The sequence below is a fragment of the Chaetura pelagica genome, unplaced genomic scaffold, assembly GCF_000747805.2.
Source record: "Chaetura pelagica isolate M959 unplaced genomic scaffold, ChaPel_1.0 scaffold156, whole genome shotgun sequence".
Classification (NCBI taxonomy): domain Eukaryota; kingdom Metazoa; phylum Chordata; class Aves; order Apodiformes; family Apodidae; genus Chaetura; species Chaetura pelagica.
Genome location: NW_009953694.1, coordinates 257,943 through 274,768, shown reverse-complemented (window position 1 = coordinate 274,768; position 16,826 = coordinate 257,943). Strand labels below are relative to the sequence as shown.

The 16,826-nt window shown below is 42.2% G+C and overlaps 1 protein-coding gene across 1 annotated transcript in view; it reads left to right on the top strand.

Annotated features, from left to right (window-relative positions):
• Positions 1-16,826, top strand: part of ANTXRL (anthrax toxin receptor-like) — a 57,001-nt gene that overhangs the window by 25,155 nt on the left and 15,020 nt on the right. The window contains exons 12-17 of the mRNA XM_010000354.1: positions 357-435; positions 6,680-6,775; positions 7,456-7,494; positions 10,591-10,689; positions 12,309-12,476; positions 13,606-13,686. Of these exons, the coding sequence (XP_009998656.1) occupies positions 357-435; positions 6,680-6,775; positions 7,456-7,494; positions 10,591-10,689; positions 12,309-12,476; positions 13,606-13,686 (562 nt within the window). The remainder of the gene's footprint in view (positions 1-356; positions 436-6,679; positions 6,776-7,455; positions 7,495-10,590; positions 10,690-12,308; positions 12,477-13,605; positions 13,687-16,826) is intronic.

Below are 16,826 nucleotides of genomic sequence, written 5' to 3'. Positions count from 1 at the left end.
AAAAAAGGGGAAAAAAAGTAAAAGCCTTGAAGTTCCTTGTGCTATGTAGTGTAGTATTTCAGATACCTGAGACTTTAAGACTCACTGTCCTAGTGCCCTTTGTCGCAGGTAGAATGGAGGTTTTTTTAATAAAGTGCATATGCCCCAGCTCAATTAAGCCAGCCTAAAAAGAGTAGCTTCTTGTCAAGCAGAGGCACAAATGCAGGTAAGTACCTGAAGCCATGAAAATGCCTTGACTCAGCAGGACAATTTATCCATGCATGTTCATGAGCCATTGGCTAAAACACAGCCAGAATAAAGGGGAAAATGAATATAAAGATGATACTAAAAATGAATGTATCTATTCTGTGCTTTAGGGTGGTTTTCCTACAAGTCAGCATGAACAATGGGCTAACGTTCATCTCCAGCTCTGTCAGCATCACCAGCACACAGTGTGTAAGTAATTGCAATGGGGCTCAACAGAGAAACCATGGGATCTTGGAAAAATAAGGTGACTCTTCAGGCAAAGCATGTTTGAGTGAGCATAAGCTCTCTACAGCTTCTGTATCACAGTTATTGACTGGATCCCAGCAGTTCTTTGAAAAATAATCAGGGCTAGTTAAGTTTAAATTGATATTGACAATGCATAGGTGATGATAGATATACTGAATAAAAAAATTCAGCAAAAGGCACCCAGCTCATTCCTATCCAAGGAAAAAGAGATCCTCAAAGTGTGGATCTGACTAGAAGGGAATCTGGGAAAATGAGGAAAGGTGCATGAGGAAGCAACATCCTGTTGAGCCTTGGGATTCCTCATAGGATCTGAGTTGAAAGGTGCAACTGCCAGGACTTGGATGTCAAAACAGCATAGAAAGTTCTTTAAATTTACACAGCTATTTCTGTTTTTGCTAGAGCTTCCAGCATTTGTTCTTGAATCACCACAATTTATCTTTACTAGTTCAGAATTTGCTAAGATGTTTTTACAGTTTAGTGACAGAAGCTGATTGCTTTTCTTCTGGTGTCACAGAGCATGACCAGAAAAATAATAGCTTCAGATCCTGGGATGAGTTTCTTGATAATAGGCAGCTGCTCAGCGTAGCTGGGGGACAACGTGCTGCTCTGGGACAGCGATGGCTGTGTTATGAGCATCTGGAGAAAAAGACCACCTATCCCCAGGTGGAGTGTTAGAGACCAACATCTAGGAGTGATCCTAGTGTGACTAGTGGAGTCCCACAGGGGTCAGTACTGGGACCGGTGTTGTTCAACATCTTCATCAACGACCTGGATGAGGGTATAGAATGTACCCTCAGCAAGTTTGCTGATGACACTAAGCTGGGAGGAGTGGCTGACACACCAGAAGGCTGTGCTGCCATTCAGAGAGACTTAGACAGGCTGGAGAGTTGGGCAGGGAGAAACATGATGAAATTCAACAAGGGGAAGTGCAGAGTTTTACATTTGGGGAAGAACAACACCATGTCCCAGTACAGGTTGGGGGCTGAACTGCTGGAGAGTAGTGTAGGTGAAAGAGACCTGGGGGTCCTGGTAGACAGGAGGATGACCATGAGCCAGCAATGTGCCCTTGTGGCCAAGAAGGCCAATGGCATCCTGGGGTGCATTAGAAAGGGTGTGGTTAGTAGGACAAGAGAGGTTCTCCTCCCCCTCTATTCTGCATTGGTGAGGCCACATCTGGAGTATTGTGTCCAGTTCTGGGCCCCTCAGTTCAAAAAGGACAGGGAACTGCTTGAAAGAGTCCAGCGCAGAGCTACGAAGATGATTAAGGGAGTGGAACATCTCCCTTATGAGGAAAGGCTGAGGGAGCTGGGTCTCTTTAGTTTGGAGAAAAGGAGACTGAGGGGTGACCTCATCAATGTTTACAAATATGTAAGGGGTGAGTGTCAGGGGGACGGAGTTAGGCTTTTCTCAGTGATGACCAGTGATAGGACAAGGGGTAATGGGTATAAATTGGAGCATAGGAGGTTCAAGGTGAATATCCGAAAAAAATTTTTTACTGTGAGAGTGACAGAGCACTGGAACAGACTGCCCAGGGAGGTTGTGGAGTCTCCCTCACTGGAGACATTCAAAACCCACCTGGATGAGTTCCTGTGTGATGTACTCTAGGTGACCCTGCTCTGGCAGGGCGGTTGGACTAGATGATCTTTCGATGTCCCTTCCAGCCCCTAAGATTCTATGATTCTATGATCCTTTATCAAAGTCTGATTTTAGAATCAAACAATAAGAATGACAAAGCTGGCTAATAGATAAACAGTCTTCTTCCTTGCCTTGCAGTAAACATTGAAAATTCCTATAGCTGGTGCAAGCAAGTACAGTAGTTAAAGATTTGGCCATGTGCTTGTGGCCTAAACAAAGTTTGCTGCAATACCTGATATACTTTGTATCAAAGTTGAGCCTTATTGCTACTAGTGTCAAAAGGACTTTCATACCCTACGCCAAATGCTGTCATATTCGTTTGTAATCATTGTTGGCCTTTTTGACAGCTGCAGAGCAGGAGGGCAGGAATGAAGATAGAGGCAGTGACTGGAACATGCAAATTGGAGTTTCTGATGTTTTCAGCAATAAAGCTGGAAAATAGCACACCAGATTGCTTGAACTGTCTGGGGTGCAAGGACTCAGAATTTAGCAGAGATATTTGCTGCTTCACCTCATTGTTTTTATTTTTCCAAAAACTTACCTCCAGATTTTCTATACTGAAGACTGATATTTTCATATTTTATTCCTCTTTTCTACCGCAGGTACAATAAAACCTTTTCAATTTGCAGTGAAACACAAGTGTTAATGGGTGCATTTAGTTACCCATATGTAGTTTATTTCTGATGAAGACTGAAGTCTTAGCCCTAGCTGGACTTCCTGCAGGCCAGAACATGGATGCAGAAGGCTTTTCTTTCAGTAGCCTGAGGATAAAGAGAGGACTCCAATCTCCAGTCCTGTCAATCTAACATTTTTTGACCAGCCCCTTGCAGATTGAATGTGAAGGAGGCAGGGAGCCTGATTCTCAGCTGTTACAAAAAATATCTTGTCCAATTACATCCCATAAGCAGGAAGGCTGATAGTTCAGTTTCCAACTTCATCTTAATTTCATGCATTTCACTCTTCTTGTTTTAGAGACTCCCTCCACCTCCTTTCCTCTCCTGTTTCCTTTTCTGTGGGTGGCAGTTAGCTGGCCTGCTCAGCTCTCCTCCCCAGCTGGCACTTCTGTCCTTTCTGTACAGTAAGTATCTTCACTTTACTCCTAAAGCCTCTGTGTGATTCCTGTGCTAACTTCTGTTCAGCTGTGCAAAGTCTGCTATTTCCTTTTTGAAGTCTAGCTTCACTGTGATGCTTTGTGTATTAAATCATTAAAAGAGGGCCCTTTAGCTTCTTGCTGCCAGCAGCTCCTGAGCTGCTGCTGGCAAATACCTTGGTGTTTTATATGAGCACTCAGCACGGGAAAAACAATGCCTGGAAACAAAGGCTACAAAACAAGGTCATGTGTGTGTCAAGTAACAGTAGCAGTGGTATGTGCATCTGTGGTTCATGCACTGCATTGGTGCTGTACTTGGATTTGTTTTTAAGCAGTGCAGCAATATTTCTTAAAGTTATGCTTGACTTCTGTTTATCCTTTTCTCAGCAAACTGACTTCACTGGGAATTCATGCTGCCCAAGTGTCTGCTTTCCAGATCTGTTAGTGCTACGTGGGGCCATAGGAGGGCCAGAGAGGGGGGTTGCAGTATGGAACTGCAGCTGTGTAGTGGGTCTTTTATCCAGAGCCCTTTGAGCAGGGGACATGTTGCAGCACTCTGTCTTGTCTTTCAGCTGCTCCCTGACCAAATTAATAGGGTGACCTAAATAGTGTATCCCAAACCAGGTCAGTTTGTTGCATCTGTAATAAGTCACAGAGCAGTGGAGGGGTGGTGATGCTGTGACACAGAGATGGGATACTGAGCTGCCTGCCTAAAGGCATGGAGTAAGTGTCATGGTTGTGTTAGTCCTGTTTTGAACATGCTAGTCCTGACAGCTCTAAGACCTGGCCTGAGAAAGAACTAGGCACCACCCAAGTCATCCACTCAGGATCTTCCCTAGACTTTGCAAAGCTCTTAGGACCTGATACTTTCTTTTCCACCCTCAGCCTTTTCATTTTCCAAGGGGGAAACAAACCTATTTGGAACAATGATGGGAACTCCTGTTGTAATAAGGGGCTCAGAATCAATTTCTGAGTGTCATGGGAGTTCAGCAAGTAGTTTCAGGTTTAATAAGGTCATTCTCATGGACTTTGTCCTCCATAAGTCTTCTTTATTTGTCCTCCCACCTATCCTTCTTTGGAAATCTCTTCCAGTTTCCTGTCTAGCCAGCTCCTATTCCCTCAGTTTGATTCACAAACCTTTCTTCAGGCGCTTCTCACATCTTCGTATTCCCAAGCTGCTCTTCAGTTTGCTGACAGTTTTGCCTGTTCTCTGGTACCCCTAGTAAATCAAACTTTCCTCAAACTCAGAAAATCTACTATGGAAGAGTTTTATGTTCCCAGTATAAAATAAGTGGCTGGAGCACCACAGCTAATCTTAACCTTATCCCAGAGCCTAGTTCAGTGCAGGGAAATGGTATGTTCCAGCATACCACTGCATGTCTGCAAAAGATGTTTAATTTCCAAAAAGCTGTGTGCTCTGTATGTTCTGCAGAGGCCAAGCAGTACGTGAAGACCTGCTTTCCTGTAGTCATCAGAGCAATACACAGAGAAATGCTCCAAGTACAAAGAATCCTTCAAGACTTACCCAGGAAAATCAGAGCTGTGGTTCTTTTCAATTGCCTGGCTGCTCAAAGGCTAGTTTGAAGTGTTAACACTTGACATTTTCTGGATATTAGTAATTGTGAAGAAAATTTAGCCTTGATTTTGAACGTAGTCCCTTAGATATGCAGAGTCCCATTGTTCTCTACAGAAAAACAGGTGGAATAGAAGAATCAGAAATGCTTAAGATCATGATTACAGCATCTCATTAAAAATAGTCCAGTCCTAGGAAGCACATGAGGAATCCAGCAACATTTTGGACTAGTTTGCATAATCATTTAGTTGGGGTTGAGTGTGCAGTTTGGGTCAAAGGCAACATAGGCAGGCTTGGGAGCTGGTGAGGCTGAGCACAGAAGTTGTGCTCTGTTCTGTGATGTTGATGTGCAAACAGTTACCCATAAGCTCTTATGCAGTCCAGGAAGGCTGGACGTACTTCAAGAAGGATGTCTTAAAGGTCCAGGAGCAGGCTGTGCCATGTGCCAAAAAATGGGCTGTCAGGGAAGAAGACAAGCCTGGCTGAACAGAAAGTGTTGGGACCACTTGTTTTTAACATCTTTATCAACAATCCTGATGAGATAGAATGGACTCAATAAGCTTACAGATGACACAAAGTTGGGAGGGAGTGTTGACCTGCCTGAGGGTAGGGAGGCTCTTCTGAAAGACTTGAACAGACTAGATTGATGGGCCAAGGTCAATTGTATGAGCTTCAACAAGGCCAAGTGCCAGGTTCTGCGCTTGGGCCACAACAACCCCCTGCAATGCCACAGGTTTGGGGAAGAATGGCTGGAAAGCTGTCTGGCAGAAAGGTACCTGGGGGTTCTGATTGATAGGCAGCTGAACGTGAGCCAGCAGAGTGCCCAGGTGGCCAAGAAGACCAATGGCATCTTAGCCTGTATTAGAAATGGTGTGGCAAGGAGGACTAAGTATGTGATTGTCCCTCTGTACTTGGCCTTAGTGAGGCCACACCTTAAATACTGTGTCCACTTTTAGGCACCTCAATATGGGAAAGATATTGAGGTGCTGGAGCATGTCCAAAGAAGGACAACAAAGCTGGTGAAGGGTCTTGAGGACAAGTCTTAGGAGGAGTGGCTGAGGGAACTGGGGCTCTTTAGTCTGAAGAAAAGGAGGCTGAGAGGAGACCTCATTGTCCTCTACAACTACCTGAAAGGATGTTGTAAAGAGGTAGGTGCTTGTCTCTTTTTCATAAGAAACTGGTGATAGAACAAGAGGAAGTGGCCTCAAGCTGTGCCATGGGAAGTTTAGACTAGACATTGGGGAAAGCTTTTTCACTTAAAGGGTTGTCAAACATTCGAACATTCTGCCAAGAACAATTCTGTTGAATCATCATCCCTGGATGTATTTAAAAGTTGTCTAGATGTGATGCTTGGGAATATGGCTTAGTGGTGTATTTGGCAGAGAAGGGTTAATGGTTGGCTCAATAATCTTGAAGGTCTTTTCCAACCTAAGTGATTCTGTGATTTTGTGTGATTCTTAGCTCCATTATTCCCATTCTTTGAATATTGTCATTTGCATATTCTGCAGCATCTAGTGACTGCACATCTGAGACTCTGATCACGTAGTTTGCAGTGCCCTTCTTGACAGTTTTAAGGGACCTGTTAGCTCAGATTTGAAAATGGTTTGTATGAGTTTTAACACCATTGAATATAGCAGGATAGAAGTACGTAGTAAGTTTATACATATACACACCACAGCAAGAGGTTCTTCCATGAATCATGACTTCGAATAAAGATTTGTCACACCAAACACTAATGTAACCCTAATGACTAGAGTGACTGCACAATGTACCTGAGACCTTGAAATAAGGGAAACCTGTCTCATTTTGCCCAGTCTAATTGTGTAACTTCAGGGCTCTTGCCTTGTCAGTCACATGCACAGATAACTCAGAAATAATCTTGTTTGCAGTTGACTGGGACCATACTTTTCATTGCTCTCCTGATACTCTTTCTGCTGCTGGCTCTGGCTCTTCTGTGGTGGTTCTGGCCTCTCTGCTGCACAGTGGTAAGTACAGGTTTTTATTCCTTTGACTTGGTTTCATTTCCTCTCTACAATAGCACAGAGGTAAAGTGTTGGAGTGGATGGTTATCTTGGTTTAAGAAAAATGCTGACAGGTTTGTAAGGCTCTTTTTCAACAAATTGCTTAAAGTGCTTGTTGAAGTCACTCTGGTCTGTGTTTTGAACATTGCAAAGCCTACTTGATTTTGACACTAAATGAGAAGTTTTAGTGAGTTTGTGGGTGTGGCCCAAGTTTCTATAGGGATTGAGACCTCCTTAGAACAAGTTTGAAGCCTGCTGCAGAAGAGTGTAATGAAGTTGATTTATTAATGTGTGCATAAGCTGTCATGGTCCTTTTAAAAAAGAGTTAGGCTTTCTTTTTCTTTTCAGAGGAGCTGCAGATTGAGTATTTTGCAGTAGCTGGATAATCATATGCAAATGTTAAGGCAGAACTACCAGAATATGAGTTACTTAATAGGGCACTTCTTGTCTAATCACATAGTTCAATGTGATGGATTTAGCTTCTCATCTGCATTTGTTTTGTGCCTGCTGAAAGCAATGGGGCTAATGAGAGGATCTCTCAATGGCCCATCTGTGATATGAGCAAGAAAGCAGCAATGACATAGTATTGAGATGGATGAACCCTACCATTATCTCAGATTTCTCTCATTGTTTCTGTATTTCAGGTCATCAAGGAGCCACCGCCACCACCACCTCCAGAGCCCGTAAGTGTGTTCTTTTTGAGCTGTTGCACTGTCTGCAGCCACTGTATTGTATTGTGCTTCCCAGGAATATCAGCCATGTAGGTGTCTTAATGGCACCTTGAAGGCTGTGAGAGGAAGATTCTTGTGTCAGGACAGTTATTTATGCCTTCTGGCCTCTTCATATACACAGAGCAAGATTTTCGTCCACAGGGAAAACAGTTGCATAACTCAGACATTCACAGAGCACCAGTTCTTATGATGATTTGTTCATTTTGCTGCACACCAGGCAGGGGTGTAGGCAAACCTTTGTTTCTCAAGGTGTGCTGAAAGCTGTCCTTCAGTAAATCTGCCATTGTTCTCAACAGGAGTTTAGCCCAGATTGGCAGTAAGGAACAAAGTCTTGCAGCTGGAAGAGAGGACATGGAAGGCCACATTCTTAAGGCTTTGCTACAGGAGAGGGAGACAGGAGTCTGCCCTAGCTGTGGCTCTGCTGCAGGGTGACCTTTGGAAGGACATTTAGCATTTCTCCATTTAGGTTGTGAGCTATTTGAGGCAGGATTGGATTTAGCTCTTTTTGGGTCAGTAACACACTGACCCTGACCTTAGCTTAGTTTTACTGTACTAATGTCATTAAAACAATAGTAATAAATAAAAGTAACTCCAGAGAAGACTCATGCCTGCCTTTTTTTCCTTCCTAGGCATAGGCAGTTAAATGATGGGAAAATACTTGCCTGACTCACAAGGAAAGCTTACAGTTTGCTGCTAATTTGCTGTAACTTGGCATGAATATCAGGAGGCAACCACAGCTGCTGTTTTTGAGGTTGCCAGAGGCCAGCATTACTGCTTATGTGATCCTGTTCCTTGTCCTGGGCAGGAGCACTGTGACAATTTAACTTTAAAATACCACCAAAGATCATGCTGATTTTTGGGTGATTAGTGTTGTCATGAAGCATGCAATTGCAGCCATGGTATGTTTGAAGGAGGTTTCAGAGAGCGTCACACCCCTGCACTAGAGTTCCCAGATGCATTGCAATTATTCTGATAAGCAGAGATTTTAAATGCAATCGAAGAAACTGAGCTGAAGTAAGCTTCCAGGAATAACACAGAATACAGATGTTATTCATCCCTTTACTTGGCCTTGTCTTTATCCAGTGTGGATTGTTGTTATGTTATACTTAGCATTAGTCTCCCTAGGTGTGGTGACCTACCCTTTAGCTCACGTAGTCTGGTTTGTTGCTGTTAAACTGAATCTAGTTATCTAAAACTTGTTCTGAACTGCATTAGCTTTTCATTACTTTTCAGAATGTATGTGGTAGCTTTTGATGTTGCTTTGCCATGTGTTTGATGTAGGGGATATTTGGTATAAATCCTTTGTCAACTGAAAAAGTATCAGCCGTTGCTATTAATTGTCTTGCTACTGTAAGGCTTCCTAGCAGTAAGAATTGTTAGATATGAAAACTTGAAATTTGTGTCACATCCCATGGAAGAGGCAGGGTAGTTTCTATAGTACTGAAGGTCACAATGGAATCAAATAGAAATAAATTAAAATTGCTGATGTAGTTCACTGGGTACTATTTTAGATGTCATGAAATGGGATACATTTGTTTCTATATTTATTATACTGTTAACCAACCAAACAAGAAAACTGAACATCAAACCACAGTGAATTCTTTGTATATTTACTTCCCCAACTTAGAATAAAAGCCAAATAACAGCAAAAAGCCCCAAACAAAAAAAAACCCAAAAAAACAAACAAAAAATCAAACCCAAGTCCCCTTAGCAGTTCATGGAAATGTGAACTCTAGTTTTGCCTGGCCGTACTAAAGAATTTATTGCAGGAAGTGACCCATGAACCATAGCTGAGATATCAAATGCTACCAAATAACTGATGGGAATATTTTTCTCCAAGGTATCAAACAGAAATTAAGGCATGTTTTTGGAAAGCTATTATTGACTCTTAGATTCTCGATTCCTTTTACATTCCTATAGAAACATGTAGGGCAATTTTGAGAAAATGTCACCTAGTAATCTCACAACCACCTGTGGCCTTCTCTAATATTTGGATTTCACTCTTTTAAATTATTTTTTTTTGTAAATAAAAGCCTATGTCCAGACAGTGTTTCTGGTAACATACTTTTATTGGTGAAAATTAGCAAAGGGCACAGTCAGTCCAAGAGCAATATGTACGTCTGCATATCAGTATGAGATGTAGTTATTTGTCTTTATTAATGAGTGTGAGGAATGAAATGTGATGTAGGAGGCTTGTTGGGCCCTTTCCTCAGTTATGCAGGTAATTGAAGAGTGTCATGGTGTGACTTTCAGCTGCCTCAACTCAGTGTAATCACAGGGAGTCTGAGAAAACCCAGTGACTTCTATCAGCCTGAGATTATAGAGTTGGAGAAATGTTCCCAGGGTTGCCAAACCAGAGACATTTGCCAGCTTTTAGTTAAGCATGGACATAACAATGAACCTGAAGTAATGCTCTGATTCAGGCTCTCCCACATTTCAGAAAAATACTCTGTAGTTTTATAATTGCAAGTCAAAAACTCTAGAGCTGAGCTTCCTAACAATGTAGAGATGCTCCACTCTGAGTCCTGGTTCCAAACTATACAGTTTGAGCTAGATTCTACAATGAATAGTAGAACAGTGTAGAATAACTGGTTACAGCTGCTATGAGAAAAGGGCCTGATGCACATGTTAAAAAACTCATAGTGGTAACTTTTTTCCTCCTATAGGTGATCTTAAGTTCTAAAAGCATGATTAAAAAATTATTTCTTTGGGCTGATTGCTGCATTTTCTGCATAGCATAGTGGCAAGTGAGTAGAATGTACCATTCATCTCCACTTTGTCTTCCCTTACGAGTCAGTGGTGATTTTGAAGCTCAATGAATATTTGACTAAATAAAAGCTGCCTGGAGAGTGGAATAGGCAATCCTTTTTGGCTTCCCTAGTTAAAAACACAGCTGCACAGACAAGAGACTTTTGGTTTTTGGCAGCGATTAAGTAAAATACACAAAGCCAGATACCCAAGGATTGGACCATAGGATGTTCAATTGCTTTCCATAGTTTATGCTGTTTGTGTGAGAACAGCAGTAATATCTCCCTGTCTTTCCCATAGGAATCAGATGATGAAGATGGATTGCCAAAGAAAAAGTGGCCAACCGTGGATGCATCTTATTATGGAGGTCGAGGTGTTGGTGGGATAAAGAGGATGGAGGTATTTGGCTTGTTCTTTAGTATTGTAAAAATCAGTACGTTTACTTATAAATCATAGCAATATGTTTTAATGTTATTTTTAAAAAGCAAACTTGATAGACTAGAGTCTGAGATTTAATTAGGGCTTGTCCACCTGATTGCACCTGCTGTCCAAGTAACAGACATCAAGCTGCCATAATTTGCATGAATAATTGAATGAATCTAGCATTATGAGCCAGAGAAAATTTGCAAGTTAATAAATGGGATAAACACCAGAAGATGTTTTAAAGTTAGTCAAACCTTTGAGTGCAGTTTGGTCCAGTTCTCTTGCCTCAGACAGACTTACACTGGTTTTGAGTATTTGAGGGTGCCATCTGTACTGTGCCTAGTTGGCTGGAAGCACTTGGTTTTGGGGAATTGAAACCATTGATTTTTCTTCTTGAGATTGTGGGTTGTTTTTAGGCTTGTTTGTTTTGTTTTGTTTTCTCAGTGAAGCATTAACTCCTAATGCACAAAAATACATGTGTTGCAATTGGCCAATAAATCAAATCCTGCCCTGGGATTTATGCACAAGCCCATCTTGATGTGTAAAGTGAAGCATTACTGTGAAAGAAATTTGCCTTGAGCTTTCCCATGTATGTTTCAGGGAACCAGTGGGATAATGCTGTGATCAATTGCTAACTCCTGTAAATAACCATGTTAGTGAAATAAATTCAACATTCCTAACTGTGGATAATATAAGGTAGGGAATTGCCACTCACCTGTATCAGCTGAATGCCTAATGGTGACTTTTAGGGATGTCATACCAGAAATGCCCACTAGATTTAATTGGTAGCTGAGGTGGGCTAATGTAACCAGCCAAGGATGTGGACCAGACTAGGGTTAACAGAATAAAAGCAATGGTTTCTCAGCAAGTCTGCAGTTGAGGTATTGCATCTTAATACCTTAACCATTTTCCTCAGGAGAATTTTATCCTTGATGCTGAGAAACACTGTGGATCATGTTGCCCTTGAATGCAGCATCACACTTCTGTTTGAGATAAGACAGACAACAAAATCAGAATTTCAACTTAAAATGAGTACTGAATAGTATCTGAAGATAAAGCTACTGACTTCTCTTGTGACTATACAAAGTTGTCTTTGAAGAAACTGGTTTTGGTAGTGGCTGCATGAGTTTCAGGACTGATGCTTTTAAACCTTTCCACTGTCTATTCCATTCCTTGTCTTCAACCCCTTGTTCACTTTTGAACTGAACAGCAGGAGCTTCTAGGTGCTAGCTGGGAAGACTGCCTACCTTCAGCTGGTGTTGCTGCCTGCTTTTTGCATGAGACAGTGTCTCATCTGTGTCCTACCAGAGCTGGGCAGAATGCTTCAGATTTCACCCGGTGATGGGTTACTCTGCCTTGGGTGCTTCCCATGACACCTAAGGTGCAAAGGCTAGTAGTTCAAGCAGCTTTTGAGTGAGACTATTTGACTTTTAAATGTGTATTTTTTATTACACTGGGAATTTGGTACCTTCAAAAATTTGGCTTTAATTTGGCATTAGGTCATCTGATGGGAAATAGATTAATGTCAGGGAAAACCACCTGCTGGTGGGGACTGCTGAAGTGTTTCCATTTACAGTTTGCTCTCCTGACTTCAGGTGCGATGGGGAGACAAGGGATCAACAGAGGAAGGAGCAAAACTGGAGAAGCCCAAAAATGCTATTATTAAGTTGCCAGAACAGGAGTATGAGCCATGGGAACCCAAGCCGAAAAAGCCCCATGTGAGAAAACCACCTTCCCAGCGGAAATGGTACACTCCCATCAAGGTAATGTGTCTGCCCCTCAGTTTTACCAAGCCTGTTGTGTCATGCATGCTACTACATCCCTCTTCCTTAGCACAGCCTTACTAATGGCAGAAATGGGACATCCTCTTTCAAAAAAAAAGCTGGTAACCCTTACATTTGCCATTTCTTGGAACATGCATTTCACCTGACACTGTGTTGCTGTAGTTCTTTGAGGAAGAGTGGAGGGTGTTGGAGGGCATGAACCCCTGCTCATCTTCCCTCCCTTAGCTCACCCCTTCTTCTCAAGTACTTTTGCACAGCCTGGATTGCATCTGAACTCTTAGGGAGGGCAGGTGCTGTGTTGTACCATCTTTAGGCAGCATACAATGAGGATCAGATGAAGAGCACTGTCCTTGTTCTTATTGCACTGTGGCTGGGACCACGGTTTGGGATTCAGCTCTGTACCCCTCTAGTTCAGCCACAAGATGCAGTGTTTAATTTTGGGGAAGTAGCTCAGTCTCTCCAATCTTTTATCCTCTTTTCTCCTGTGTCATTATAGTGTCTGGTGTCTTCCTGTCTTTTAATGTTTGTATCCTCACAGAGCCTGTGAGGCAGGGCAGGGCTGTTACCTAAGCTTACAGAGAATGAGCTGGAGGGCTGGTACAGGCCAAGGGAGCAGCATACCATTCTTGTCCCAGAAACCTGTGACCATGTCCCTTGGTGGGATGAGCTCCCCACTCTGACCACAAATCAGTTTAATAGTGTTTGGATTTATTATCTGAAAAGCACATGGCAATGTTAAGGTCTGTCTAGGTAGGTAGACCTTGTGGCTGTTTGTCCATGCTCCAGCTTGCCCCCCATCAATACGGTACTTTTGTTGTTCTGCCTTTTGTTAGTGTAACACTTGCCTAATTGTGCCTCTTAAGGGAGTTGTTCATGTTAAACTGCAGTCATCCTCAGTGAGTCCTGAGCAGGCTGAATTTGGCCCATTGGAAATTTGGTACATGTTACCCCACTGAGATCTCTTTCTGTCTGTCCAGAAAATCCGCCTATAGAGGGCAGGGGCACAGGAACAATGTTTGTGCAGACAGAAATACAGAAAGGCTGGATCAGCTCACCCATAGTTTAAGCTTCTTGGTCATATCTTTTTTTTTCTTTATTATTATTCCAGGGCAAACTTGATGCACTGTGGGCTTTGGTTCGACGAGGCTATGATCAAGTCTCTCTTATGAGACCGCAGCCAGGGGATAAGGTAAGGTGTCACAAACACTTTGGCATGTCACTTCTCTGTTAGCAACAGCCATGCTCTTCCCTCCCAACCACCCACCTTTGTTTTCCTTTTTTTGTGAGCTTGTTTTGCACGTTACCCTAAGGCTAAAAATTTGTCACAAGAACCAGAGACTTCACAATGAGCTAAAATGTTTGCTGTGGCATCTATTTAAAAGTATTGCCCCAAAAGGTCAACAGCAATATCTGCACTGTGATGATTTGAGCTGACTGAGGAAGAAGCTGGCTGGCCACAGTAGTATATGAAACCTTTTTCAGCCATGTAAGTCCTTAGCCTTTTTTTGGGGCATACATGTTGAAGTTGAAGGATAGGTTCTTTGTGGGTTCTGGGAAACTACTTGTTTTGAGTTGAATATACAGTAGTGTTTCTACAACAGTAATTATCCTTCCTACCCAACTTGATAATAATGTTTCTTAGATCTCGTAATGGAGTTAAGTGATTAATGAGAGTATGAACTGTGCAGGTGATGAAGAAACAGCTAATAGCAGAGTTAATGAAGAATAAAATTTCCATAGAATTCTGTGCAAAGTCACATTTCTTAGTCATATCCTATATGTAGGCAGAGTATCTCCTGCCTTGATAAAAGTTGATTGGCCAGACATGCATCAGGAGTAGATTGCTTCTGGGAGGCAGCAGGAAGTTTGTGCCTCTTGGAGCCACAGAGATGTCTGCATAGTGTCCCTCGGTCACTTCCAGTAGCGTAGTTCAGAGCTCTCGCAATTTCCCCATGAGAGCCTGGCACCACTCTGGTTGTCTCTGTCTTGCTATTCTGGGGGACAGCTCCATAAGAATTGAGTGTTTGTGTTTTGCCTGTTGCACCTTCAGATTTGACTTTCTGCAGTGGTACTTTGAAACGTGAGGACTGAGCAGAGATGACAACATCTTTTTCTCCCCTGTGGCCCTTCTCTGGCCAGGGTTCCTACTTTTCATCACCGTTGCTCCCAGGGGAAGGGGTTCTTGAGTTAGAGCAGTAGGGGCCATCAAGTGTTTTTCTGGGGTAGGAGTAGTGCAGATGCCCTTGTGCTGGGCTTGTTTTTGCCTGGGTGGCTTTCACACCTAATAACGAACTTTAAAAGTAGCCCTAATTTTAATCATTGAGGGCAAATAAGTTGCATCCCTCTGGCTTTTGGCAAAATACTGTTATGGCATTTGTCTAGTTATTAACCCAATATCCAGTTTCAGTATTGAAGATTTAATGTATTCCTGTGATACTTTATAAAATGGTCTTAACTGTTTCACTAAGCTGAATTTTCAAGGCAGCTCTGTTTGAGACCCATTTACTTTTTGAGCACGATCTAGAGCTTCTGAATAGGCTCTTTAGGCCAGCTGTATTTTGATAGCGCTAACATTGTATAATATGAGTCTATCCTCTGCCTTTCACTCTCTCAGTTGGTACACTTCTATCAGTGCGGAGCACAACAGAGCCTCTGTTAGCCTGTGTGGTCAAGAAGCATGCAGGGGGCTGACTCTGAACAGGCATCCTTAGTTTCTTGCCTTCTAGCTCTGCTGTAGGGAGGACAAGGAGCTCAAAAGAGGCAATGTAAAACAGAGTGCTGAAGGATTATTGTATCAAGGAGAAGATTAGAAAAATCGAATGTACATCTGGGAAATAGGGTGGAAAGAATGCTATTGAGCCAGTTTCAGTGGAAGAATAGGATCATCTCTGTTCCCTGGCCTATGAAATTAACTAAAGCTGAAGAATATTGAAAGGGAAACAAGAAAATTATTATACATCCTTCTGCTGTTAAAAATAAATAAATAAAGGATGTCACAGGCCTGTATTTCATGGAGAAAACTAGCAAGAAAAGAGCAAGGTTATTATTTATCATTTAATTGACTTTTCTAGTAGCAATCCCTTAGTGGAAAAGTGGCTCCTTGTGAGAGAGGCTTTTGGTGGAGGAGAAGTGTATAAGTATACCAGTATCTACACATACGTGTATATGAGTATACCCATGCAGGCACACACTTTGTGGCTGAAGAATGGGGAGATAAGTCAGTGCTACGAGTGATCAGCAGCATGGAGGGCCTGGAGCTCTGGCTGTACAGAGCTGGAGGAGCCTGGCACACCCCAGAGCAAGCCCACAGCTTTGCTTGACTCCCCCTGGCAGGAACTAGGTCACTCCTGTATGTGCCTGCTGGCAGCAGTCAGTGAGGTTTTGGTTTACTCTTGGGTGGAAGTATAGCCTGACATGCCACGATGCATGATGCTCTTCCAGTCTGCACCATCCAGAGACCAGTGACTGTGTGGTGGTCTTGGAGAGCGGGATTGTGTTGCTTTGTGGGGTTTTGAGGGATTGGTGGGGTGGGGTAAGAGTTATTTGGGGGTTTTGCTTTGCCTTTTTTGTTTTTAAGGTAATTGCATAGTTGTCTTGGGTGTTCAAGAAAACTTAGAATTTAAAAAGCAAAAGGAATACAACTGTGTTTTAGGATTTGGATTCATAACTCAGAAAATTCCCATCTGAATTTCCCACAGTCAGTCATATTATTATCCTTACATTTCCAGGGATTACCAGAGATGCAGGTGGTTTCTGACTGGAATAAGATAATTCACTGTAGTTATATTTTCCGAATTTCTGTATCTTAGAAAAAAAGTGTTAGTTTTCCATCCTTTTGCTTCAGTTGGGCATATGTTTACTTTTTGTAGCCATTCGGAGAAATTATAGCAAAACACTTTTCTGCACAATGAAAATACTAGTTGTAGAGAAGAGAACGTTCACAGTACACAGAGAAAAATATTTTTCATATGGCTTCTGAGATGGGAAAGATGACAAAGAATAATTTTTTTACATTAAAATATTTTTTAAAAACTTAAAAGTTCAATTTATTTCATAATATGAAAATGAGTAGTGTGGTTTGGGAGCTTTTCTCCCAAAACTCTGAGAAAATACTTGTAGAAAACCTTTCTGTGATAGTTTTGGTAGAAAACAAAATATGTTAATGTTTTAGGCATATTCACTAATGTATCTGGTTTTGTCACAGAGAAGCAGGAGCCTGTTAGGCCTTTTTCAGAGCTGTTCCGCATCTTGCCCCACAACACGGCCCTTTTCTCTTTAGCTCTGGAAACCATACAGCACAGGAAGTATTGCTAGCCCAAGATTTCAAAT